The sequence below is a fragment of the Nesoenas mayeri genome, assembly GCF_963082525.1.
Source record: "Nesoenas mayeri genome assembly, chromosome: 12".
NCBI lineage: Eukaryota > Metazoa > Chordata > Aves > Columbiformes > Columbidae > Nesoenas > Nesoenas mayeri.
This window is the reverse complement of record NC_137547.1, coordinates 14,669,908-14,696,073: the sequence shown is the minus strand read 5'-3', so window position 1 is coordinate 14,696,073 and position 26,166 is coordinate 14,669,908. Positions and strand designations below refer to the sequence as shown.

The 26,166-nt window shown below is 43.2% G+C and overlaps 1 protein-coding gene across 5 annotated transcripts; it reads left to right on the top strand.

Annotated features, from left to right (window-relative positions):
- The first annotated feature begins 1,323 nt into the window (after nt 1-1,323).
- NUTF2 (nuclear transport factor 2) lies at nt 1,324-24,902 on the top strand. 5 transcript variants are annotated; one of them, XM_080352088.1, is made up of 5 exons: nt 1,324-1,431; nt 10,685-10,802; nt 14,172-14,243; nt 16,767-16,865; nt 24,351-24,902. In XM_080352088.1, the coding sequence occupies exons 2-5, from the start codon at nt 10,704-10,706 to the stop codon at nt 24,462-24,464; spliced, it is 384 nt and encodes a 127-aa protein (XP_080208214.1). In that variant the 5' UTR covers nt 1,324-1,431; nt 10,685-10,703; the 3' UTR covers nt 24,465-24,902. The 5 variants fall into 5 exon arrangements, with proteins under 5 accessions (XP_080208214.1, XP_080208216.1, XP_080208217.1 ...); XM_080352090.1 differs by lacking the exon at nt 1,324-1,431 and adding an exon at nt 1,940-2,113; XM_080352091.1 differs by lacking the exon at nt 1,324-1,431 and adding an exon at nt 2,175-2,232.
- The last annotated feature ends 1,264 nt before the right edge of the window (nt 24,903-26,166 follow it).

The window sequence follows — 26,166 nt, the reverse complement described above, 5'->3', positions numbered from 1 at the left end:
CATTTCAGTCAGAAAACAAGGGAGAGAGAGGGGAAACCAAACAAACAATCAAATCACCTCTTTATTGTTCATCTACTCTTCACTTGGACTCAGTGGTCTATCAGCTGCCTGCAGCCTCCATTTCCAGGTAAGAAGCTATGCAAGAGTGACCGGCACAGCACTGGCACTCAGGCTGGCCTTTTCAGATAGGATAAACCTGCTGGAACACATTGTTAGTGCCACATTAGAGGAATCCTAGAGAGCCTCAGTGTCAGCCACCTCCATCTCCTTTTCCTAGTGCTGCCTTCAGCAGCAAGCCTGGCTGAGCGGATACACCTCTTCCCAGGGTTGTTCAATCCTGTCTCTCCAAGAAGCAGACAGGTAACGTTCAGGTTTGCCGGCAGGGACCTGGGGACCTTCAGAGCTGAGCTCAAAAGTGCCACTTGCTACGGGACAACCGCTGAGCTGTCTTTCAGGCTCAGCGCTATGGTCTAACTACCCGATAACAAAGACTTTGCAACTCACAAGCCCTCTCTGCTGCTGCAGTGACTGTGGCACTGGTCTGAGACCACACTCAGGGTTTCTAGGCCACTCATCTGCTTGCGAGTATTTGTTTGAAGGCGGTTTCTCTACCACCCCATACCTTCTGTGCGAACTTCTTTCACTGCAAGCAAGCTGAGCAATTAATTTCGTAAATAAATAAATAAATAAAATCACTGTATAGCTCGTGCTAGGGGAGGTAAAGTGAATGTCAGCCTCTGCGGTTCTGGCTGCAGCTGGTTGCCAAGCTCCCTGCCCAGGGCTGGCAGCGCTGAGGGTGGGCCTGGCCGGCCTTCATGAACACTTTTCACCTCACTCTTCGGGGTGAAATCCTGCACTGTTACGGCTCGGGAACAGTCGTTGCCAGAGCCGGTGACATGGGCCCAGGGCGGGCTGAGCTTCCCCTCAGTCACCAGAGCCATGACTGCCCTCCCGAGGGGGTGACAGGGCCCGGTGGAGCCTCCCTCCCGGGGTCGGCTTAAGCGGCCCCTAGACAGGCAGGCCAGCGGGGTTTGGCAGGGAAGGCCCTAGCGGAGAGCACCGGGCAGCGGCCCCGAGGCGGGAGCGTCCCGCGGAGACAGACGGTGAGCTCTGCCCCCTCCTCCGCCCTTTCGCGCTCCGCCACTATCCCACAGTGCTCCGGGGCACCGCCTGCGGGGCCAGCGATGCGCGGTCCGCTCCCCTTCATTCAAATGAGCCACGGTGGGCGGTGGCGCGGGGCACTTCGGGAGTTGTAGTCCTTCGCGCCCTCCCAGTGCGGCTCCGGCGGCCAGCGGGACTCGCTGTCCCGGCGTGCCGCGGGACGGGGCCGCCGGGGCGGGGCGAGGCGGGGCGGGGAGCGCGGGCGAGAGAGGCTGAGGGGGTTCGCGCCGCGCACGGTGCTGCCGCCGCCGCCATAGTGGGAGCCGTGGGGTGAGTGCGGGGGGCGGGGCGGCGGCGGCGGGTCCCCGGCGGGGCAGCGGCAGCGGGCCCGGCCGCCCGCGGGCCGGCACATGGCGCCGCCCCGCTCCGCGGCCCCGTGGTCCGGCCTTGGCCCCGCCGCGGGGCGCTGCCGGCAGCCGCGGGCCGGGCCGGGCTGGGCTGGGCGGGAGCCGGCTGGAGCCACCCTGACCTTCCCCGTCTTTGAAGTGCCGGCAGCGCGGTCCCCCAGGGGCGGTGGCCGGGGCCTGGCGCCCACGCTTACCGGCCGAGGGAGCCGAGCCGCCGCCGGCTTTGCCCGAGGCTGGGCGGGGGGGAGGGCCGGGCGGGGCCCTGCGTGTGCGCGGGCGGGGTGGTGGGCTGAGCGGGCGGAGGGTCCCCGGCCCAACTCCGCCGGCTGAGGGAGCTGGTCCCTCCCTCCGGCGGGGCCCCGGCGGTAACGGGGTGGCGAGCGCTGCTCCGGGCACTGGCGTTCCTGGCCCCTCCCAGGAGGACCGTCCCCGCTCCGCCGTACTCGAGGCTTTGCCGGCCCGGCGGGCTGAGGCACCGGGACTTCGCGGCACCGAGCCCGGTGCGACCGCCGCTTGTGCCGCGCGGTGCGAAGGTCGGGACGGCAGGTGGAGGGGACGGAGCCTCGGAGCTGCCGGGCGGTGGTTTGTGCGTTGTGGAGGTGTAGGTGAGTGTGCCTGCGCTGTTCTTGGTGTTCGTGCTGTGTTATTGTCCCACCAGGGGGTTGTGCGAGGACCAGAGTAAATCCGGTGTGGTTCAGTCACTTTGTCACGTAGAAAATGAAAGGTATGCGTTCCTTGGGGTAAAACTAGTAAAAGTGCTCGTGCTGGGTGGTCTGCAGCAGGCGCCTGGTATTTCCATTGAGTTACCGGTGTCCAGTGTGATTCTACAAGAGGCGTGGGGTTTTTTTCCTTCCACCTATAGAGCTGTTGTCACTTTTTAGCTTTAAAAACAATAAAAACCTGCAGAAATTTACAGTAGCAATTTACAGTTGCATTTTGTTAATAGCAGATAGCTTTCTGAAGGTACTAAATCCCAAAGATGCTGTTCTTGGAATTCAAAGAACTGCCTGTCTGAGGCAGGCTGTGATTCTTCAGCTGTTCATTCTCATTTGAAGTCCCTCACTTGCAGTGTAAAGGTGCATTTTAGAGTTGGATTTGAGGCACATGCATCACATTGCAGTCAAACTGGAACAAAGCCCAGGTAAATGCTGGAGTAGGAACCGGTTACAGATCTGTTACTTGAAAGTTAAATCTGATTGTTTAATTAGCTGCCTTCTCAAGTTATATTTTTTCGATTTCTCTTTTTTTCTGAGAGGAATTGTGTTCAAGCAATGCTTCCTGTGTTTGTGTGTGCTGACTTCAAGTTTTCTCTTAGCAGCACCAAATAAAAAAAGGCATTTCACAGATCTCCACGTAGACCAGAGAAATTACTGTATATAGTATTGTTATCAGTGAAACACATCATCTAGTTGAATGTGGAATGACATTTAATCTCACTTTTGGACTATTTGACTGTTATCCCACTAGGGTCCTAATTATTATTTCATGTTCCTGCCTAAAAGACTGCAGGTTATTCAGTAGATGTTTTGAAATATATCTGCATTAACATCTGTGTTTGTTTTGTTCTTTAGAAAAATGCAAGTAACACCTTTCTGCAGTTCTCTCTGCTGGGATTTGTTTTGTCTCTGTCATTAAAAACAGGATTGTCAAGTTATTGGTGGTGTGAAGTACGTTTCATGTAAGGATTGCAATATATACTGGTAGCTAGTAACATTTGTAAGCGTTATTTCTTTCAAGTGTTTTAAAACTCCTAAATATGTAGCTTAACAGACAGTTTTGATGTTCTTATTTGTGCATGACCAACTAGTGTGCCTACATACCATGTAAGCGGGGCTTCTGTGTGTTACAGGGGGAAAGAAGCAAAACAGGAGAGAAAATGTGCAATTTTGGAAATGTAAGATAGTGAGGTAGATACCATAGCAAACATTTTGGTGACCCTTTTTTTAGGCTTATTTTGGAAATTTGTAGCTCAACCAAAGACCCGATACCAATTGTATGAAGGTAATGTGTAACAAGCCTTACTTACACATGTAAAAAGCTTCCAGATCATAAAGCACATTGTAGAGAATTTTACCTATTTTGAATGTTGCCAGCCAATAATAGAGGATGGTGTGGCTAAACGTAAAATCATGGGGTAATATAACACAAAATAGCAAGGTTATCTCAGTCCTCTTGCATTTAGTGCTGCACCAAGGTGCCTAGGGTTATGTTTTTAGGGGTGCCTCAGTGCTATCTCATTTACGGCTGTTATTTCACAGCTGGCTGCTTTAAGCAAACCTAAAGCAGTGATTGTTTTCAAATGTGGCGAACTTCAGTTGAGACCACAAGAAAAATTGCAAGGATTAAATTGCAGTATTTGATAGAAGTTCTATTTAGAATAAAAATTAACACTGAGTATTATTTTGCTGCTGAGCTCATGAACAAACCTGTTTAATTTTTAAGTAATGATTTGGTAGAGAAAAAAAAAGGGCTATAATTGTAGTATGGCATCTTTGCTGCTTTAACTTAAAAATCAGTTCCTAATTTTCTCTTAACCTGAAACAGCTGTCATGGTAGAGAAGGATAGATATAAATATATTACATCCTGCTATTTCTTGGAGATTGAATGTTCTGTTACTGTGTCTACAAGGTAAAGAAGAATATGGCTCAGCAGCTTTCTCCCTTCTTGCACCCCATTGCCTCATCTGTTACTTTAAAACTGGGCATTTTTGGGTTCATTCTGGGGAAGAGAGAAGTGGCTTCAGCCTTGTAAACTCAAATTCACTCTTTGGATTGCAGCAAGAATACTGTGGAAGAAATGGCGAATGTGTAGCATTATCACTGTTGCTTAACAACAAAGCATTATGTCTTCATAGCCAATTATATGTAATATACTATATGTCTATATATATTTGAAAATCATTTTGGGTGACTCTCTGTGACTCTTTTGGGTTATCAGGTTGCAGACAGGATGAACATCAAGCTGTAGGCACAGTGGCAGCTTTTTCAGAGTTCTTCCCATGGATTTTTACCAGTGGCCGTGTACTTGCTGACATCAATAACCAGAAAAACATACTTCAGGTTGGCATAATTCCTGCATTAATTTGTTTTAATGAAATTGGAGGAGAGGGATAAAAAGACTGAGAAGGGGAAAGTCAATTTATATTCCATATTTTTCAGAAGGAAACACACTGTGCCTTGTCATTCTTCCCCTTTCTCCCTTTCCATCCTTCCACAGTTCACATATCTAGACTTAATTATTTTTAGATCTGAAAGCGTGTTTAGAATAATGTAATTTCTTGCACAGCACAGCCCATAGCAATTACTAGGTAGAGGTCTGTGTTGAAATCAATAATTTCTGATTGTCCTGGAGCAGTAATTTCCAGACTGTTAACCTCCACGGATCAGTCAGCTACTGTGGAGATGATAGCACCGCTACTCAAGAGAAGCGCTTCTTTCAGTCTCTGAATGCGTGAAATTGCTCCTCAACTGGAAATTTTGTAGGTTTTTGAATGGAGAAAGGTTGACCACTGGTTTGGAATTTCACAGGAAGAGGTACAGTGTGTTTAAGATAAATGACTGATGATGTATTATGTCCCTGAGTAAGTTCCAGTATTTCATCATCACTGTGTTAATGTGCATTCAGCCTGGCCTGGGCTTGTTTAGCCTAGAGAGGGCTTGAGCGGGACTTAATCCTGACCTGCAGTATCTGTCAGACCGTGGTCAGGAAAATGGAGCCAGGCTTTTCACAGGGGCACTCGGTGAGAGGACAGGAGACAAGGGGCATAAATTGGAACAGAGAGGATTGTGGTTGGAGGTGAGAGAGCTGCCCTCAGCATGGGGACAGTCAAGGATTGCAACAGGTTACCCACAGAGGTTATGGAGTGTCCAGCATCAGAGCTTTTGGGAATCAAAGTGGGTAAAGGTGGCGGCAACCTAGTCTGATCTGGCTGACCCTGCTTTGGCCTGGACGAAGTCCCTTGCAACCTGAATTGTTCTGTGATTCTATGATAATTTGCATAGTTTCTTCTGCTAAAGGGAGATGATCTGTTATCGAGCGATTCTTGGTGTAGGTGATGAGATGATCTGTTTGAGAGAAGATTAACTGGTCCTGTGATGCCAGTTCCATTGTGTTCCTAGAAAGTGTGCACAGGAGAAACAGAAAAGAGGTTGAAGGAAAAATAGTTAAAAACCTGTTTGTTTTACTTTTTTACTGCAGTCTAAAGACTGTTCACTCTTTTTAATCTGAGTGATTGAAAATAAATGCATGGTAGAAACAGTATGAACAATAGGAACTGAAAAAACTGAGATGTCTTTCATTGTTCTTATTTGCTCTTGTTAATCAGAAGTGAAGGGTGCAGCAACTGATGATCTAAATTGTGTTTGCCATGGATTCACATGTGCCCCTGGACCAACAGCACTGATTTAATCAGAGCATTGTAGCTCCCTTGCACTGATTTTCAAATCTTCCAGAAAACAAGCTTGAATTCAGTCTTAAGAGAGTTTAACTTTGGTGCAGTGTTGCGTAGGGCCAGCTTTAATATCCAGGGAGCTTGATTTATTTATGCTCTGGTTACTTATGGAATAAGTGTATTCATAACTAGACAATAAATGGTGCTTTTTTTTTTCTCTGATAGCACATTAGAATATATTAGTTTGAGATTTTTCTTCTTTAAGTTCAGTGTTTTCTTTCTTGATGTTCTGCAGATCAGAAAGTCTTTACCAAGATTATTTGCCTGTGGTGGTTGTTCATTGATTCTTTGAAGGCAGCTTGCTTTTCAAATGTTGCAATCCCTGGGAGACCACCTTCATTTTCTTTAGCAATTTACATTAAACTCTACTGTTGTTCATATGAGTTTTTGTTGACATTTTCAGAAAATGTAGGATTCGTAGAGAAGTGTGGGTCTGCCATGCTTCAGTTCAAAAAGGCTTCATTTTTTAAATTGATAGCGGGCAGCTTACATATGTCCAGGTCTGATAATGCAGTAAGTGCAGCTGTTGGTGGAAATGTTATTTGGTTTTTGTCCATAGTGCTGACATGTGACAATAGCCCACCTGCTCCGAATGTGCTTACATATTTGAGGAAAAGTGATTTCTTTGTTGTTTGACAGGTGACTTTTTCTACTTTTGTCAAGTAAAATGGTGACATTTCCTCAAATTACACCTCTGAGTAGCTCTGGTGATGCTGCTGCTTGAGCAGAAAGATGGACTTTGTGCTTCAATACGCTGACAGAACCATCTCCAGGTGGTTTTGTGGTTTGTTAAAGGAAGTAGCGGGAAGAGTTTTCATCCAGACCTTTTGCAGAAATGGGTCTTTTAAGGCCTGTGTTCCCCATAGGAGTTATGGGCCGTCTTGGTGTGTTCGTGCTGGTCTCTCATCCCCGGAGTTAAGGCAGAGAAGGAAGAGGGATGAGTGTAGATTGGAACATCTGTGACAGGTGATGGGAAAGATCCTGCATTTCTGGATATTTTGTGGACAGTAAATCTATTGCCTGAGGCCAGTGTCACGCTGGTCTAATTCAAGGCCTCTTGTGGTCTATGTGAGAGTTCTTTCTCTTCCAGTCCTCTATCTCATACTTTTTTCTCTCTCCTTGGTGCTCCTACTGTTTGGGCTGTGCAGCTTGACATCATATTGGTTCCATCTGCCATATGTCAAAGTAGATGAGGGGGAGTTTAATTCAGACAGTTGTCTCCCTCCTGAGCCTGCGTGACTGGTGGTACAGGACACAACAAGCTGGAGGAGCCTGTGGGGAAAGGAGGATGAGAGGTTTTTGGGTATAGCGCAGCCTTGGACATTTTGGCAAGGTCAAGCAGCAACAGAAGCACTGGGCAGGCTGGGCTGTCAGGATTGTGGGGCCCTGGGGAAGTCCGGCTGATGTGGGGTGGTCTGTGTAGGAAAGCCTGATGTCGTGGGGAACTGGAAGTTCTGCATGGTTGAGGATGTGGATTCCCTCGCCTGTGCTGCGGGATGATGGACATGGGAGCTTTGCTATGTGTTCAGGGTTGCTGTGTTTCCAAGGCTTTGTGCAGCAGCAGCAGCACCAGGCAGAGGGATGAAGATACTGGGGACACCGTGGTACCTTGTAGGATGACATTTGTAGGAACCGTGATGAGAGATGTGTAGAGTGCAAGAGTTTACCCTTGAGGATGTGTCAGTGTGCAGCTTGGCAAAGGTATTGGAAAATTTGATTTAGATGTCGCTGAGGAAAACTCCCCTGTGGAGCAGTGATCCCATTTCTGCAGTGTCAGCATATACCTGTTGAAGAGGGAGCTGCTGGCAGCTGCAGCTTTTGTGCTCTGTATTGGACTTCAGCTTGAGCACTGGCTGCTAGATGGTACTTGAGGGGGGAATAAATTCTGTAATATAAGCAGATTCCAAGAAATTGAGTAATGTGAGTGAAAGTATTATGCTCCGGGTTGGTGGCTCAGCTTTGCTGCTGTTAATCAAATGGGCTGTGATGTTCTTAAGTGGATGTGATGAGGTAGGTTTGGTTTGAAGTAACAAAGAAAATTAATTAGCTTAAGGAAACTCTCCTTTTCCATGGGGGATTAAGGTAGAATATCCAATAACATACTTCTGCAGTGATAACGTTCAGCAGGTGCACTTAAAAGGACAGGTGTACCACAACTTATGTGCTTTCTACCTTATCAAAACTTCTTTTATCTGGCTTGATACTAACTGAATATTCTTACCTCTAACCAAACTTTGAGTGAACCATGGATAGATTTGGCTGGATGTCTCTGAGGCACATCAGTGTTGTCCTGTTGCGTGGGAACATCAGAACATGTGCATTCTTCCTAGTTTTGCAATAGATCTTAAGAGCCATTTATATTACATTTATGTAATTAAATCAGCCTAATATGTAGATACAATCTTATGTGGATTGTATCTCATTGAAAGGGACTGGGCTGGATGACACAGAAGATCATTCCCATCTTGTTCTTTCTTTAGGTACATCTCTAAGCTTCTTACATCTATGATTACAGGCAGAAAATTCCAGCATGGATGAAAAGGCGACAAATCAGAAAAGGAAAATAAGAAAACCTTTTCAGGGAGAATGTGTTCAGCAACTTTTTCTCATGTAAAAAAAAAAAATAGGTTTGAGTTGTTCAGGGTGTGCGTTTGTTTTGTTTTTTTAAGCCTACTGCACTTGGATGGATTTTTGATTTGTGATCTGTTTTCCTAGAGGAGTGACCACACTGGGTAAAACTTCTTCAGACTGAGTCATGTATTGCAAGTATTTGTGGAGCACATGTGATGGTGACTGATGCCAGATCATAGGTCTTTTTGGAGAAGCTCAGATATTAGTTATGTGGCAACAAGTCTTTGAATTTGTAGTCTATGTTAGTGTGCAAGTTTACTGAGTTTGACCATATTGCCTAGGTGGCTGATACTAAAATAAGGATGTTTAAAAATAGGATATGTATGTTTCTATATTAAGTTCATTTTTTACTTCATCCTTGAATAAAATAATTTTCTGAGGCATACTTGGGAACCCTTATGCAGCCAGCATCAGTTGGATGTTAAAAACCATGGAGTCTGTGTCATGCTTTTGTGGTGCAGTCACAACCAAAGCTCCTCCAGATTAACCTTTCTTCACAGGCTATAAAACATCCCTTTCTCAGCAGGGAGAACCACCTTGCCAGCTCTGTGCTGTCACCTTTTCTGCTCTGCAGATACCAGCCATTTTCTCCCTCAAGTAGTCTAGGTATCTAAGCTCTGGCGGTTGTTCTTGGTTTGTGTTTTACTTTGGCAGTTGAATTTACCACCCCAAAAACTTGTACGCTGCCTCCTGTTATACCATTGATCTAATGGAAGAGATTTCCTTTTCTGTAAGTCTGGCCAAATTTGTGTAACCTAAAAACTTTTGGTCTAGGGTTTGAACACGTTTCAGTTCCTATTTGTATGAGTAGATCTCAACCACGCAAAGGCCTGAAACACAAGAAGAGCTTGCTTGTCTGATAGAAAGCTGGGCCTGGGAACACTAGATCTGGAGGTCTTCTGTTTTTTGCTTCTCTTAGGAATTTGACAAACAAGTGTGTGAGTAATTCACAACTAAAGGAAGCCAAAATAACTGTCATGTCCTGTGTACTGAAACAGAATTTTCACACCTTAGGTGTTCTTCAGACTCACAGTGAAATACAGATCTGTATGTCAAGGGTTCCTGGTGGGGGATTGCAAAAAGGGACTATGGCTGGCAGATCTTGATGTGTGACAAGTGTAACTTAGCTTGCTTAAAGTGAACTCTTAAAATGTAATGTAGTGGGTTTTTAGTGCAGCAGCATCATTGTGTTTTGACTTCTAGCACGATCCTTCAGTCATTTAGGGAGATACTAGGATAAAGAAACAATGAATTTGCTTTCTTGAAAAAATTAGTGGGATGGTAAAGCAGTTGTCTGTACGGATGGTGTGTGATAGTTTCTAGACTGGATCTGGCTGGATTGCTGCACGTGCTTGGTGTTTAATCCCTCTAAAATAGAGGGACTCGTATTCAGAGTGTGTGATGCCACTGAGGTTCCAGTACATTCACTGGGAACTGTAGATTCACACTACTGTGAAAAATCGTGGTTTGCATCTTGAAATTACTACAGGCTCAAAGATAAACATTGAATATATTTCAGCCATAGTGACAAAGGAGTCTTAAAAAGTAAGCTTGTGTTAAGCAAAGAGCTAGTGAGTTAATTCCTGTTGTGTACCATTGGAAGGACAGTCTTCCTTAAAATGGCTTCTGGATGGTGAAATACCAGAAGAGCTGGACAGGTAAATCAGTTGGTATAAGCTGCTTGCAGACAATCCATATTAACACGTCAGTTGTTTACAGTAAATGAGATCAAGTCAAAATAGCAAGTGCTAGCCAACTTTTTCAGATGGTGTCATTTTTAAAATATGTGAATATAGGATGCTAGTGTTTGTTCGTTTTTCTTCTTGTTCTCCACTTTTGCATGTGAGTTGTGACCTCCCACTGAAATAGCTCTAGAAATTGGCAAATACTATAATAAGAAATGAAACCATTTGGTATCCAAGATTTTTTTTTTCACAGAAGCCTAGGATACAGTGATGAGATTTGTCCCTATTTCTTCCAAAGAAAATTTCTGGCCAGCTGAGAGGGTCTGTGTTTATTGGTGCTTAGTACACAAGCCTAGTGCTATGTTTATTTATGTGAATGTCCTTTCTGATGATTTTTGTTTGTTTACAGCTTTAGGTGAGGATTCAGAATGGGAGACAAGCCTATCTGGGAGCAGATTGGGTCCAGCTTTGTACAACATTACTACCAGATTTTTGATGCGGACAGGACTCAGTTAGGAGCAATATATGTAAGTATGTACAAAAAGGGGGCTGGGGCTCTCTCCTGTTGTCTGTCTAGGTTTCCCTATTTTGATGTGCAGGAACACGCAGGGTGGGACAGTGGGTTTTATCCTGAATCCAGAATATCAGTCAGTGCAATCACACTTACTCAACTTTTATTTATTGCATTTCTTTTACAGTTCATTTCTATTTTGAGCTTTATATGCCTTATCTATAGGCAGTCAGAGTCATGAAAGCCCCAGATGGCTGTAGACAGTGGCTTGGAGTGGAGTGGGCTGGTGATGATACTGTGATTAAATTATTTGTAAAAAAGCCTTAGTTTGCCCTTGATTTACAGGTGTGGATTTGCTTGGATCCCTCGTGAAGTAGGATGTGATTTAAGTCCTACTCTGTGATTAGAGTTCTTGCAGTTATTTCTTGGATCTCATGCTGTATTAGTCCTCAGAATATTAAAATAGATAGAAAATTTTGAATGCAGTTTAAACATTTAGACTTTATTAAAGGAATGTAATTTAAGTTTAAATTTCTTCAAAAACTGGATTTTTGGTTTTGGCCCTTATTTGGGGCAAAATAGATTTGGTTTCCAAAATTTAAGACTGTAACTGTCAAACTCAAGGAACATAGAATCACAGCTGTTACTTTTGAGGGAAGACTCCTCCAGAACATGCAAAGTGCTCTGTGTATGGAGCTGATTACTGGTAGTGCGGAATGTTGCTGGGTGACTGAGATGTTTCAGCAAGACGCTCAAGTCCTGCAAGTCTTCCAGTAGCATATCCTGTTTTTCTGACCTGTTTTAAACTGCTGGATGAATTGTATGAAGCTTCTCCAAGCTCTTGAGGATTGAAACTGTTGCATGAATATCATCAGAGACCCCTCTTTACACCTCAGTAGTATCCACCTGCACTGATAGCATTTGCTCTTTGGATTGTGGTATGTTTGCTGTCTGCTAGATTGCCTTATTTTGGCCAAGAAGCTGTGTGGAGAGAGCCTATAAAGCAAAAAACAACCCCAAGTAGCCTGCGTTCAATCTACAGCTCTAAATATGACGGCGCTTAGCAGTTTCTGTCCATGTTATTAGCTAAATACATTCAGAAAACTGGTGATAAGTACAGGCTAATTTAAATTTCTAGAAATGTAGCCTTCCACACAACAAACTGCTGAGCTTTTTTACACCCTTTGGGTCTTTTTGCCTTTTATTATTCAGTGGAGATACCTATGCAGATGTAGTTGGAAGAGCTGCTCTGCAGGTCACTGGTGTGTGTTGTTCTTGTGGAGTTCCTGGACTATGGAGGATGGGACCCTGTTTTGTGTGACTAAAATGTACCAGGGCCACAAATTGTCTAAATTAGAGGAGGTTCCGCAGAAATGCACTGATGAGCTTTTTGCCTTCTGAGATCCTGGGCGAGCAAATGAATTTTACAGTATGCAGGAACACAGCAGGGAGCTCTGGGATTTGTTTTGCATCCCTGTATCGATGCTTCCACCGTAAGGTTCAGTTTTCTCTTTTAGTGGTGTAATCCAAGTCACTTGAGCTTTTGTCACCCATTCCGGGTGGGGATCTGGGCCAGTCACTTTTGCTGTGAATTGCTTGAGTTATGGGAGTTGGAGCACTAAGTCAAAGACTTGTATTGCAGGAAAATGCTGTAGCCACTTCTTTTCTCTGCTTTGGGTGTGTGGCTACTTATAATGAAATATTATTTTTATGCTGCCTTCTCATCTGTAGGGCTTTTGGGATAGCGGAGGGGATGCTTTTTGTTCTTGAAGCAGTTGCTCCCAGATTCATGCAGCATGTGGCTATGGAGATAACCCATGGCAGAGAGTCAGGTGAACACTAATTAGGTACAGTGTGAAGTTGCAGTGTGTTTCAGGAACAGCATGTTTCCTCACCAACTTAATATATGTCCTCTGTTGCTCCTTGAAACATCAGGAGGGCCCTGCACCACCATGTGCTCACGTGCTGTTTGCTGAAGTGGGTTCAGTAAGGCAGGTTCTGAGTCCTGTCTGCTTTTGTGGCTTTCTATGCTTGAAGGCTGTAATTGGAATGCTTGAGAGGTTGGCCCCGTTCCCTGGTACCATCACCTTGCTTCTCAAGTGATGAGCATCAGGCGTTTATGTCATGTAAGGTGCAAGTGGTGTCAGCCAGATGGCTTGCTGTGTAATTTAGATTACACAGTCTAACTCCATTTACTCCTTCTAAGTCCATTTACTCCTAAAAGGGACATGTCTGAACTCAAGAGGAGGATCTATTCAGGGCCTCTTCACCATACTGCTTTTGGTTACATTGGTGACCCTAAAATGCTTTGTGCTGTTGCCCCTGGTCCCCTTCTTTGTCCTGGCTCCTGCTGTATAGTACCTTGTGATGATACATGGAGGACCAGAAGCTTTTTTTTAGAGCAATTGTGACTACTGTGCAGGTTAAGCACAGCATGTGTGGCTGAAAGAACTGGCTTTTTGATATGGTGTGGGTCAAAAGCAGATCCTGGGCAATCTAGCAGAGAGCAGACAAATAGAGCTCTTTGGCATCTCTCATTTTCTGCTGAGATGTTTGGAGCTTCAGGGACAGTTGAATATTGGATGAGGAAGAGCCAGGAATCATGTTCTTGGGGATACTTAAAAGAGTGGAATTAATAGCAATCTGTGACAGGGTGCACAAGAACTCGGGCTACCACATGTGGGGGCAGACTGAGCTCAGTGGAAACCAATTCAAATTTGTCTGTTTGCCAAGGTTTCAAATTGGATTTCAGAAGGCAGAGCTATGTCAACAATAGGATTTTGTGGCTGTTTTAAACAGTGTCTTAAGAATAACAGGAAGTTTCTTGCTGCCTGTTGCTGTTGCCCCAACACAGCACACTCAGAGCCCCGTCCCTCATATACTGGAAGAGCTTGTAGGCTGAAGCACCTGAATCACGTCATGTCACACTGGACAGTCTGTCAGAAAACCTTAGAGGCTCATTCTGCTTCTTTGGGTGTGAGTAGGATATTCAAATCCATACCCGAGAGGTAGAAACAAACTGGTGGTGCAACTCATCTTGTCAGATTTCTTCTTATATTTTTGTCTGTTTACATGCTTGGGTTTATGTCCGTAGAATTTTTTTATGTGTGTGTGTCCTTTAGATTTTCTTTTGAAAGCTAACTTTGATCCAAAGGCAGGAACTTTTTTGCTGGTAGAATGATGATAACGAAATTTAATCTACTTAATTTCTAGTTGATTATTCAACGCTTTTTCAGTGTCTCTTTGTGGTTTCTTTCCATTTCTCTTTGAGGTAGTTTCCAAAAAGCTGAATTCTAATGATATATGCCAAGTAAATGAAGTCTTCTACCAGGATTGCTTAAGGGTTACCTAAGCAGGTTGATGAACTTTTTTCTTTTCCCCTCAGATTGATGCATCATGCCTTACGTGGGAAGGACAGCAGTTCCAGGGCAAAGCAGCTATTGTTGAAAAACTCTCTGTAAGTCTGTAATCTTACCAAATGTTTTGGGAAGTAGTTCTGAAGACTATAAATTAATTGCTTCTGAAAAATTGATTTTGATTTCAGCAGTTTAAAACTCTTGAACATGGGGCTTGTGCTTCCAACTTTTGGTCAGAAAATGCTACCTGTGATTTAGTTCTTTGTTCCATTGGTGGCTCTAGTGGTGGAATGTTAATTGACTTTGTTAGTTTGCGAGGTCATTTTGTCACTGCAATTGCATATGGCATTATAGATTTATTTTTTTGAAAGCATAGCTCATAAGCTGACCCCATGATCTAAAGGAATGAAAACTGGGTTTTTGTTGTTTGAAAGCATGCCAAAGAAGTAGCAATAGCAAATACTTTCTTCAGATCTGGCTCTGATAAGAGGCTCAACATGTTATAGCAAGGAACAATTTATTTTCTGATACATAAACTGCAAATAAGTTCTATGGTGGAGAACCTGACTTATCCTCAGTGCAGCATTTGTCAGCTGTTCAGTTATGGGCAGTTACGGTTCAGGACTTTGAAACCAGCGTTCCCGCTTTATCAAGTGAGAGGAAAGCATTTCTTACTGTGTAGAGACTAAAACTTTCCCTCCATGTCCATTTGGTTAAACCTGGAGAAGTTTTATCTTTCTGAGTCAGTCTGTGCTTCTGTTACAAAACAAGGTGCACTTGTAAGCTGTGAGACTAGAAAGTTTGTTTCTCTTGCAAGATACATCCTTCAAGTCCTCAGACATTCTGCTCAGAGCGTGGTATAGCTGCCTGATATACCATTTGTAATACACATTGAGAAGAAGAATGTTTGTAACCTGGGGGCTTGTCCTGTTGTACAGCTGCTGCTCCTGTGCTTTGGAATTGCTGCTTTCATCCAGGACAATCTTTACTGTGAGGGCAGAGGTTTGTTCTTGGATCTGTTTTAGGTGCCTGCATTGCCTTAGACAAGGCCACACACCTCAGAATAGCACAGCTTGCAACTGCTTACTTCTAGATGAGATACTCAAGCTCCAGAGCTGCTTGTTTGTGTACTCAGTGTTCTTTAGACCTCTGGGCTAGCAGCCATTTAGATACCATGGCCAAGCAAATGCTTAGCTGGTCGGGTGTCTCTGACTGCTGCTTTGGACTTGGCCCAGTGCAGATTGGCCCTTTTCCCACCACAGAGTTACTCATCTTTACCTGCCCTGTCTGTGGTCCAAGTTGGATTTTCTGGATTCTTGTGCCTGCTGCACAGTCTTGCTTGGTGAGTGAAGGCTTTGCTTCGGGAGTTTCCCTGACTTGTGTCCATCTGCTTAAAGTAAGGAGGAAATCTTCCACTGCCATTGCTTGTTATGGGGCTGTATCAACTTACCATGACTCTAACATCTTTCAGCCTACCACTGTCAGCACTGAGCTACTTGGGCTCTCTTTGCTGTTTCCATTTAATGTGCTCATCTGCTCTGTACTTCTGGAGCTCCTTAGTTGAGCAGATCACTGAAAGCTTGACACTAGAATTCTTTTGCCTTTCTGCAGTCTTGTGTTCTTTAGTGCCTGGCTGATTAATCAGTGTAAGCACCAAGAGGCAGGATTTTCTTTTACAGCAAGTTCTCTGCTGTGTATCAGCAACGCCGTGACACCTTTTCAACCTGCTCTGTCAGATGACGCTAAGACAGTAGCATGAGGTTGTAAAGACATCGCTTTGCCAGCACTGGGGCACCTGGACTGTGCGACAGAGTGAGAGTTGACACTTGTTCCTTCTTTCTTAACTGGTGCTGGACTTAGGAGTTGTTTTAAATAGAGTGCCTGTCCTAATCAGAAGGCAGACTGATTTATGCTGAATATTTGAGATAATCCTGTAGTTCTTCAAATGTCCTGGATCAAGGAGGAAGCTGGGACATGTAGCCTTGTTGCTAGGTTTTTAAGGCACTTGACTTCGTTCTTGTGGAATTTCTCTTACCTGACTTCAAGGATTCCACAGTTTTGATAGTGGAAGCCAAGGCATTTTAGTGTCAAAGGGCACTAAAAGCCTTGGTTGTTGTGTGGCTTCTCACTTTTTAGTTGCTTGTATTGTACTCTTCATATCAAGAAATGCTTTTCTCCAGTACAGATGGATGTCTATAAACAACCTTACTTTGAGGTAGCTTCTCTCCATCCTAAAAATCAGTGGTTGTTCTTGGTCAACCATCTTTCCTTTGTATTCATAGCAACTTTAACAAAGTTTGGAATTTTCTCTGTTCAGCGCAGAGGAACTTTGTGCCTCTATCATAAGAACTTTCAGCTTGTAGATGAACTGAAGCTCTTTGGGCAGTGTAATTAGACTTGGAAAAGGTACTGCTTAATGTACATGATGACATTTTATGTCTTGATGCTTGAAAAACGCAACTGTTAGGATCAACCCAGCCTGAGTAGTGTCGAGTTGCGACAACTTTCCATGCAGTATTACCAAAATAGTCTTAACACTCGTAATGTTGGATTTGCTCAATTTTTGTTAAGTTAAATAATGCAATGACTGTGCATTTCCTTATTTTGCTTTCTTTTAATTGCAGAGCCTCCCTTTCCAAAAAATACAACACAGCATCACAGCACAAGACCACCAACCTACACCTGACAGCTGTATACTCAGTATGGTAGTGGGACAGCTTAAGGTAAACTCCTTCCATTACAGGTTAACAAATGCTTATGTCTTAAATTTTTGCATGATTCTAAATCATCCAGTATCTCTAAATATTAAAATGCTCTCTTGGGTGGGGAAGGAACACTGGTAAGCTTTCATTGGGATGTCATCCTTCTACTTTTCAAGACTCAAACTGCTCATCCCTTCAGATAACTAGCACTAGGTAAAATAACTGTAATTTTACAGTTGTATGTTCCTGCCAAGCAAAGTACCCTGGCTTTACTGTGAATACAAATATCCTATAGACACTAAAAGCATCAATACTTCCCTTCCTCAGTTGCACTTAAAAGAACCACTACAGTGCTCTTGGACAACATAAGCATTTCTGGTTTAATGTGCTCTTTGATGTAACATATGCATCGAGCTGTGATTTAGCAGACTTTTTGCTAGCTGACAACCCTTCAGTAAGGCTGTGCTTTTTCTTTGCTGACACAGGACACAAGAATACAGGCTTGGTGGTGATGCAGTCTAGTACCTCCAGACAAAACTGGTTTGGCGATGGCAATATAGCCTCTGAGCACTGTTGAAACAGCTCCTTCTTATAAAGAAATTGGTTATTTTTCAGGCTGCAGTGTGATTACATTGCTGTTTAAGTTATACTACTGAGCTGTGTAAACTTAGCCAGGCTCCTGTTCTTTTAAGGAAATGTGCTACAGACTTGTAAATTAATGAGACTACTTATTACTGAAAGAAATTGTCCTGGAATCTGCAAAAAAATATCCTGTATGTAAAGTCAGCTGTAGGTGCAACTTGCTCACAGTGGGCAGTGTTTATTTTAAAAGTCTGACATTACATAGCAATAGTGAAAATTGTCAGAGTTAGTCTTGCAGGGTTTGGCCTAACCTTGCTGTCACGTCAGAACTCTAAAGCCATCCAATTTTTAGAGTTACCTGAACCCAGTTTCTTTTAAAACAGCTATTCAGGTTTCCTTTTCCTGTTAACTCTGAATGGCACCTCTGGCATCAAAACATTCAAACTTCACTGGCTGTACTGTTAACTAAGCAAACACAGGCCTGAAAGTTTGAATCTGCTTGCTTAGCTACTCTCCTTAATCATTTTGGGCTGGGCAGTTGAGCGGTTCCCAGTGTATTGCATCCACTTTGAAGCCTAACACAGGTGGCTTTGGCTCTGAATAAAGTTGCTCCTGCTTCCAGCTGCCGGTTGGACTCCAGCATTCTTATTGCTCAATCCTGCCTGCACACACTCTGAGGAAAAACAGCCACATGTGGCCCCAGAAAGCACTGAATTGCAGGACAGGTATGAAGTCAGACATGCTGATCTCATCCGCCTTACTCTTGGGTGTGTGCAAAACTCAATTATGTCACCAAGACATTTTGACTCCATATCTTGGGCCAATCACATCTGCACCTGTTTTTGCACAGTCATGTTTTTAAGGTTATTACATTAAATACATCACAGCTTGCGACACTGATTGTGTTGTATCCTGTGGCAAGATACCAAGTTCTTAAAGATTCTGTAAGGCCTTTGAGTTTTCTCATCCTTTAGTATGGTCATTAAGGTTGTAGATGCAGTCCAGGAGCTTTCCACAAATACCACGGCTTGGAGTAGTATTTACTGTTTTTATCCTCTGAATAATTTCAGCAAGCTAAAATTATTCAGAATAATCAGGGATCACGTAATAGTGCATCTAGGTACTTGGAAAGAACATACTCGATTAAAGTGTGCCTGTTGTCATGACCAAATATAATTTATTTGTGAATTTTTAGGAGGAGAAGCAACATTTTTCTGCTTTTCACATGTATGTGTCTCCAATCCTGGCTTTAAAAATGGCTGGGAATGCTGTTCTGCACTGAGGAAGTGTCCAGAAACTCAAAGTCAACTTAGAACTTCTGGCTTCTGTCTTGTGTGATACTTATATAGGTAGACAAATGAAATGATCACTAACGGTCTGTAGCGTGACACAAATGTGAACCTGCCAGTATGTGGACCTGGTTGTCATATATAGAGAATATTTCTTCATTATGCTAATGCATATGATTTCACAACCATTTTAATGCATTTCGGTGCTGTTCTCGATACAGCACAGTAACTGAGGACAGCTGGGTTCTGTTTGTGCACCTTAACAAGTGGGTTGTCTATAGCTGCAGTTAAACGGGACACACTTCAAAACACAAATCTGGAGCTGCACACTGAGTGTTATTTAAAGGCCGCTGCCTTAATTGTGTGGCTGTTCTGCACAGCTCACATCTGTTGGTCTTGAGAAAAACCATAGAGAAATTTACACAAGGAATGGCTCTTTCACACCATCAGTAGCGGGGTTGGAAGGGAAGAGCTGTGTTTCCTGCTTGCTGTTCAGTTTTCTTTTTTCGTGAGACTGTGAGCCGAATTTGTCAAAGCCCAGTATAATTAGTGCATATGCTTTTGAGTCCTCTGCAGTTTTTCAAAACTTGCATTGTTTTATGTAATGGAGCGTGCATAATGCTTTTGATAGAGTAATCCAAGAAAATAATAATGGCAAAATACCTGTAGAATGCCCCAAGAAGTCATTCTTGGCATGATATTTAAATGAATTTTCTGAGGCTTTAGTTGCTTGCATTGCTAGTCCCCAAAATTCAGTGGAAACTCATTCTCAAGTGAGCTTGGTACATCTTGTATTTTTTCCTTAAACCATTATATTTTGATCTTGTTAGATTTTTAGGGAGGGGAAAAAAGGGCAGGAAAAACCTTCCGCCCTTCCTGCATATACTGTGGGGTGAACTACTGAATTGTCGCAAAGCCTGAGCTCTCCTCTTAACCGTACAAGAAATAGTTCTGAAGAAATAATGGGGCCAAGGACTGTTACTGTCAGCATCTGGTTTTCCTTTACCAGATTATTATGCCTCAAGTAAATCTGCAGGTGTGGGTTGTTCTGAGCATTTTGCCTCCCCTGCTGGGGATTTAACTGGGGTCAGTTGAAATCATTGCAGCCCTGTGAACACGTCATGTTGTGTATCTGCCTCTGTGCTGCTCCAGTCGACAGCCCAGCATGCTAATACCAGTATGAACTGTAAATTAAAAAAAAAGCAACATGGCAACATGTTTTGCAGCAGAATAATCATCTGCACCAAGAGGACTGGACAAAACAGCTTCTTGGAGAAGTTGTTGGAGAGTAATAGAGCATCTAAGTAGGGTAAATGGCAACTAGTGAGGATCTAACGTGCTGGCAGAAACAGTACAGTACTCGCTTTCATTTAAAAGCTTATTTTCAAGCAAACATCTGAAAGATCCTCTTTAATGGATGTTGGGATAAATAGTAATTTTTTTAGCCTTTTGTAGAGGTACAATAAACATATAAACATGCCTCCACTTATTCCAATTCTGTTTTTATTATTATTGCTATTGATTGTCTGGGTGCATGCTTGTTTCATCTAGGAAGAGTAAGCATCAGCTTAAGCCTTTTAGGAGTGAGTCTCATTTGGTGTGACACTACTTTTGCAAATGTTCATCCAAAATGTCACCCAGTATTCTCAGTGTGCTTCACCTAGTAACATATTTCTCCTGTCCTGCTCAGGCAGACGATGACCAGGTTCTAGGCTTCCAGCAAACCTTTTTGTTGAAAAATTTTGAAGGTGCCTGGGTGTGCACCAATGAAGTCTTCAGGCTAGCCCTCCACAACGTTTAACCCTCTGCCTTACCTCTCTTCCACGCAGTCCTCGCTGCCCTGGCTGAGTAAGGAGTGCTCTCTCTTCTCGCTCTTCTCTCCCTTGAGCTCGGCTCAGAAGCATGGCTGTGGCTTGCACCTTCTCAGAGCCACATGGCAGATCTGTGGCTCTCCCCTAGAGTGTGAATTTTGAAGTCATTGTTGCAGAATTAATTGGGAATAACTAATTGTTGTGCCGTGTTTCCTAGTCTTAAAAGGGAAAGGAATTTTGCAATTAAATCACTGGATGTTTTTGTAATGCATGCTGAACGCTTAAAGCATTGATTAAAGCCTGTTAAATGAGGCTTAACATCTGACAGAACCTGCTGTCTTAAGTCATTAGCCTTTCCTTGGAGATGAGGAGAGCTGCAAGCCTGCATTTCAGTCAACAGTTGCTGTGGGGTGCTGGTGGAAAAGTAAAGTCATCTCTGACCAGACAAGAGGAGAAAAGTTGTGTAGCCAAACTTGGATTGCAAAGTGATGTTACATGTAATACTTTGGTGTGAGCCCCGGCTCTGTGAGCTGACGACTTTCTCCAGTTTTGGGCCTCCAGGTCAGAAAGGAGGTAGAAAAACTAGCAAAGGTCAAAAAGCAGCCAAAATTGCCATTGTTGGAGAGCTTGTAGAGCAGGGAGATGAGGCGGCTAAGGGCAATCTGCCTGAAATGGGGGTACAAAGTCATTGAATACTTCCAACGACATGAAAGCAAACTGTTCTTAGTCGTGCCAGACAGTGTAACAAGGGACTGTGGTTGCAAAACAGAATTTGAGAGGTTCAGATTGGACACAAGGGAAGCAGAGGATCCTTCCAATCTGATTCTGTGACATTTTAGTTTTAGTTCAAAGATGTCACAAAAGAATTTGCTCTGCATAAAGGAAAGCTTTGTAGGAAAAATAAAGCCCTCATGTTTCAAGCCTGGGCTCACATCTGGAATGCAAATTTTGAGTTGGACATAGCTGAATTTAGAATGGAAAGTAAGGGTGAAGACTTTCAGTGACGTTATGTGAGCTGTGATGAAGATCCAAAATAAAATGGGATAGGATTAGTTTGTGCCTTATAGAGCATCTCAAGTCACTCACCTGTGGGTCTTTGCTATATATTAATAGGAGCTATTCAGAACTTTGGGAACAGACTATAAATTATTTCATTCACCCTAAATATAGTCCAGGATTTTCCTTGTTTTGAAAGTATACTGCCTGTGTGCTATGAAGGCATAACATGAAAGGAATAAATAAAGCAGTAAGATGTGACTTCATTGTGGAGATTTGCTATACATACAACAGCAAGTGTTTGGAGAAGAATTACCTTCTCTTTTAATTTTCATGTGTCTAGTCCTGAACTGTGTAAGAAAGGAAGAAATTCTCCTCAGGCCAAAGCACCGAGAGCTGCAGTGTAACTGGGCTTATTAGAAATCGAGGAAACCTACACTAAAACTAGTCTGGTGGTGGTGTGTCTTTTTCCAGAGGCGTATTTACTTGTGTCAGTAATGACACACTCAAATTTCATGTGAAAGTTCCTTTTGCATCTTGTAATAGATGTCTCAGTGACATAAGAAGTGGAGACCATAGAGCAACGGAGAGTATACCAAATGTTTATTAATCGTGTTAATTAGAAGTGGTTCAAGCTGAAATGATTCTGCCTGGCTGGTTTAAACTAAGCCACTAGAAAGGTGCTTTATAAAGCCATATGTCAGAATTTAAAGTACAGTGCCCTGATGCTATGAGGTTTTGTAAAATTCCTTCATGTCCATGAACCTACCAACTGTCAAGCATTAGGAAGACTATGTGAGGATGTGTTATATTAGATATCTAGGAAAAGCTACAAAAGGCATAAACCTGTGGATTTTGGTGCAGAGGTCACCTCTCCAGGATGGATAAGCAAGTATCTTTTCTGGGCAGATCTAATAATAATACTTGCCCTGAAATAATTGGCACAACTGCTATCATTTGTGCTAATGAACTAAATAGCTGGCTGGTCTAATCCAGCATAATTGCTTGTGTTCACACTGTGCTGATTGTTGCGGAGGCTCTGCCTAATGCAAAAGGAAGCGTAGATCAATGTGAATAAAAGCTGCCCAGTTCATCAGCCTGTTGAACAGTGACTTTATTGGCACTTTTCTTGCCTGAGGATTTTTCTTTCATACATCTACTCAACATTTGACTTGCTTGTACTTCTGGCCTTGTTGCCATCCTAATTTCTGGTTGTAGTAGCTTCCTCAGTCACTTTTTCCTTCATGGTTTTATAGTAATTTGATATCTTGCCTGTCCTCCCCACCCCGATCATGCTTTGTTAACCTAGAGAGTCATATTCAGTTTACTTTCTTGAGTAGGAAACCGTCTTGTAGCTGGATCATCTTTCTTGTCCTTCTCTGGCCTTTTCTTATTGTGTCATTTATTTTTTTTAAACAATAAGAAATGCATGCAGGATTTGACATGTGAGTGCTATCTGTGCATTTATGCAGTTACTTATAGATTTTTGGTTACCTGCTCCTTTCCTAATAACTGCTAACACTGTGCTTGCCTTGATAGCTTTTGGGCTTTGGGCTGGTTAAGAAAAAAAAAGAATAAAATTGTACATGATGATTTCAATTTCAGTATCGCTTTGTTGAGAGGCAATAGCTAATCTATGGCCCTTTTTGGTTTTCCTCCACGGATTAGCATATGCTTACTGAAACTACGGTTCACCTACACCTTCTTATTTCCTGGGCAGTTGTCACTTTGAAAACCCTGCAGTGGTTTTAGATTTGAGTTCTGCATTTACATGCGCTTGATCCTACCAGTGCTCTGGCAGACTTCCTGGTTTATAACTGATGTCCTTTCACATTCATTTTATCACTCATATGAATATTACTTTTTTAAGTAAAGATTTTTTTGTTTGTTTGCTTATTTTGTGGTCTGCTTTGCTTTTCAACCTTTTCACTTGCTTTTCATGGTGGACAGCAGCAAAGCATTGAGAGTAAACATTCAGCATTTCAACAGTCTGTCTCATGTGCACTGTTCAGATTAAATCCTATTGTGTGATTTCCAGCTGATTTGGGAATAATTTCTGTTGTTTTGAGGCTTTAATTCCTGCCTGATGTCTCTGAGGAGACCAGTAAACATTAGGTGGGAGAACTAGTCTCCCTCTAATGCTATTTTCTACTTTTATAGTGTCTGCACTATATTTATTATATTACTATAACCTGCCTAGATGAATTGTCAAAGGCAGCAGTTGATGCCCTGTTGCAGAGATTGCTGTGCTTAGAACATCTCATCGCAGCTCTTGCAGATACTTCACTCCCTCTGAGCTGTTCCTGGGCATTGGACGTGGCAAGTGCCGTGTCCCTGGGCAGCTGGACCTGCTCTGGGAGAGGTGTCAAAAGCCTTGGTCATTCCCTAGATGATCTGGGCAATACTGTTGATAGTGACTTCTACAGGAACTCCCTTTGGTCATCAATCCAAAGTACAGCAGCTAAAACTAACTTTAAAACACTTCAGTTTGTAGTTGATTCCTGGTCAAGGCCCAAATAAAGTTTTGGTTTGGCACGGAGGCAGGCACGCTCTTACCTGTGCTGTGAAGCTGCTGGAATGGGATATCTGCAAGTCTTGCAGAAAACCCCAACTTCAGATGCCATTGCAGGATTTCTGTGTCCTCGGGCCCCAGGTTTTTGTCTGCAAAGCACCTTGGAACAGAACCTCTGGTTGTATTTGTGTCTCCTGAGGTACCAGGCATCTCACAGCATGTGATAACATCAGCTTTTAAGTTGTCTTATGAGTTTCAGAATATATTTCTCAAAAAAGAGCTTTTTGAACATTTTTCTTCTCCTCTCTTTCTACAGGCTGATGAAGACCCTATCATGGGATTCCACCAGATGTTTCTATTAAAGAACATCAACGATGCCTGGGTTTGCACCAATGACATGTTCAGGCTAGCACTGCACAACTTTGGCTGAGCTGGCAGTCCCGAGGCACCCATGCTTTTTTGGTTGGATTTTTTTTTTTCATTTTCTTTTTTTTTTGTTTTTCTCTTACTGGTATTATTCACACTCACAGAACATTCCAAATATCATACACAAACCTGCAACCCTGCAGAGCGTGAGCGAGCAAGACCTGAGACCTGCCCTTCTGCTGAGTTTACATTTTGTCACTAGATGAGTTCTTGTGCATGATGTTTGGAAGTTTGACTTCTTAGCTGCATTTGACAAGAGAAATTTGTGTTGTACCAGCATGCCTCGGAAAGAATTTATAATGCAAAAGGTTGTTGTTTATGTACTGACAAGATGCTCTATAACCCAAAGAAATGAAAGAACAGCAGCCTGTACAGCCCAGATATTGATTTGTTCAGATGTTTCAATGCTACATTACACAATAAAACCATAAGATTTTCTTAACAGTTTAAATTGTTTTACTGAGTTGGATATGGAGTACATGGTACTGCTTGCTTTTGGTACCCTCTCTCTGCTTGGTTGGGACATGTTTACAAACCTAAAACTCAAACAGAAGAGCCCTTGATACTTTTACCAATGGAGGCAGTTCAAGTGTGCTCTTGCCATATAATTTCTTTTTCCCCTCCCTCCCTCTCAGCAGCTTTTAAACTTGCTCAGTTTTCAACGCTGACAGGTTAGTTCTCAGCTGTTGTATTTTACCAAGGCTAAAGCATCAAATAATACACAAGGATGACAACAGTCACAGTAGCCTGTGGTTAATCTTCATGACACCTGTTACCTTCACCCTCAAAGCAAAATGGGGTGTTGCATTTTCTTCCTAGGCAGCCACATAGGATGTCAATCCAGCGCTGCCCTCCTGGAGTTTGTATCCAGGTCCGTGTCCTCCTTCTAGTGTCCCTTTGTTATAATTTGGCTAGTTCTGCGTTTGCCATGCAGGTTTTTACGACATGGCTGTCATGTGTCTGCCACCCTGGAGGTGGCAATGTTCCATCAGTGAAGGGATTTATTAGATTCATTTTTCCAGCATATGAGATGGCACAGGAGCAGAATCACATTTGCTTTACCTTCAGACCTAAGTCATTATGTCCAGGTTTTCAAGGGCTTAGCACGTCTCATCGACCTTGCTTTCAAAGTGTATGAATTTAGCTTTTCCCTTTTTTAGACTTGTGAGGAAAGCCTGGGCTGGGTGTGCTCAAGCTGGTAATTTCTCAAATATGCTGCCTTTGGCCTTTGTTAGGGCCTTCCTGTTTGGCATGGCAGCATAGGATCCTTAAAATCATCAAGTCCAACCATAACCTAAATGTCACACTAAACCATGTCCCTAAGAACCTCATAATCTTTTAAACCCCTCCAGGGATGGTGGCTCCACCACTGCCCTGGGCAGCCTGTTCCAGTGCCCAACAACCCTTTCTGGGATGAAATTTTTCCTAATATCCCATCTGAACTATTCCTGGCACAACTTGAGGCCATTTGCTTTTGTCCTGTCACTTGCTACTTGGGAGAAGAGACCAACACCCTCCATGCTACAACCTCCTTTCAGGTAGTTGTAGATACAGATAAGGTGTCCCCTCAGCATCCTTTTCTCCAGGCTGAACAGCCCTAGGTCCTTCAGCTGCTAATCAGACTTGTGCTCCAGACCCCTCACCAGCCTCGTGTATTATTCCATGTCTCAAACGCAGGACTGTTCTCCTGTTGCTGCTTCTATGCT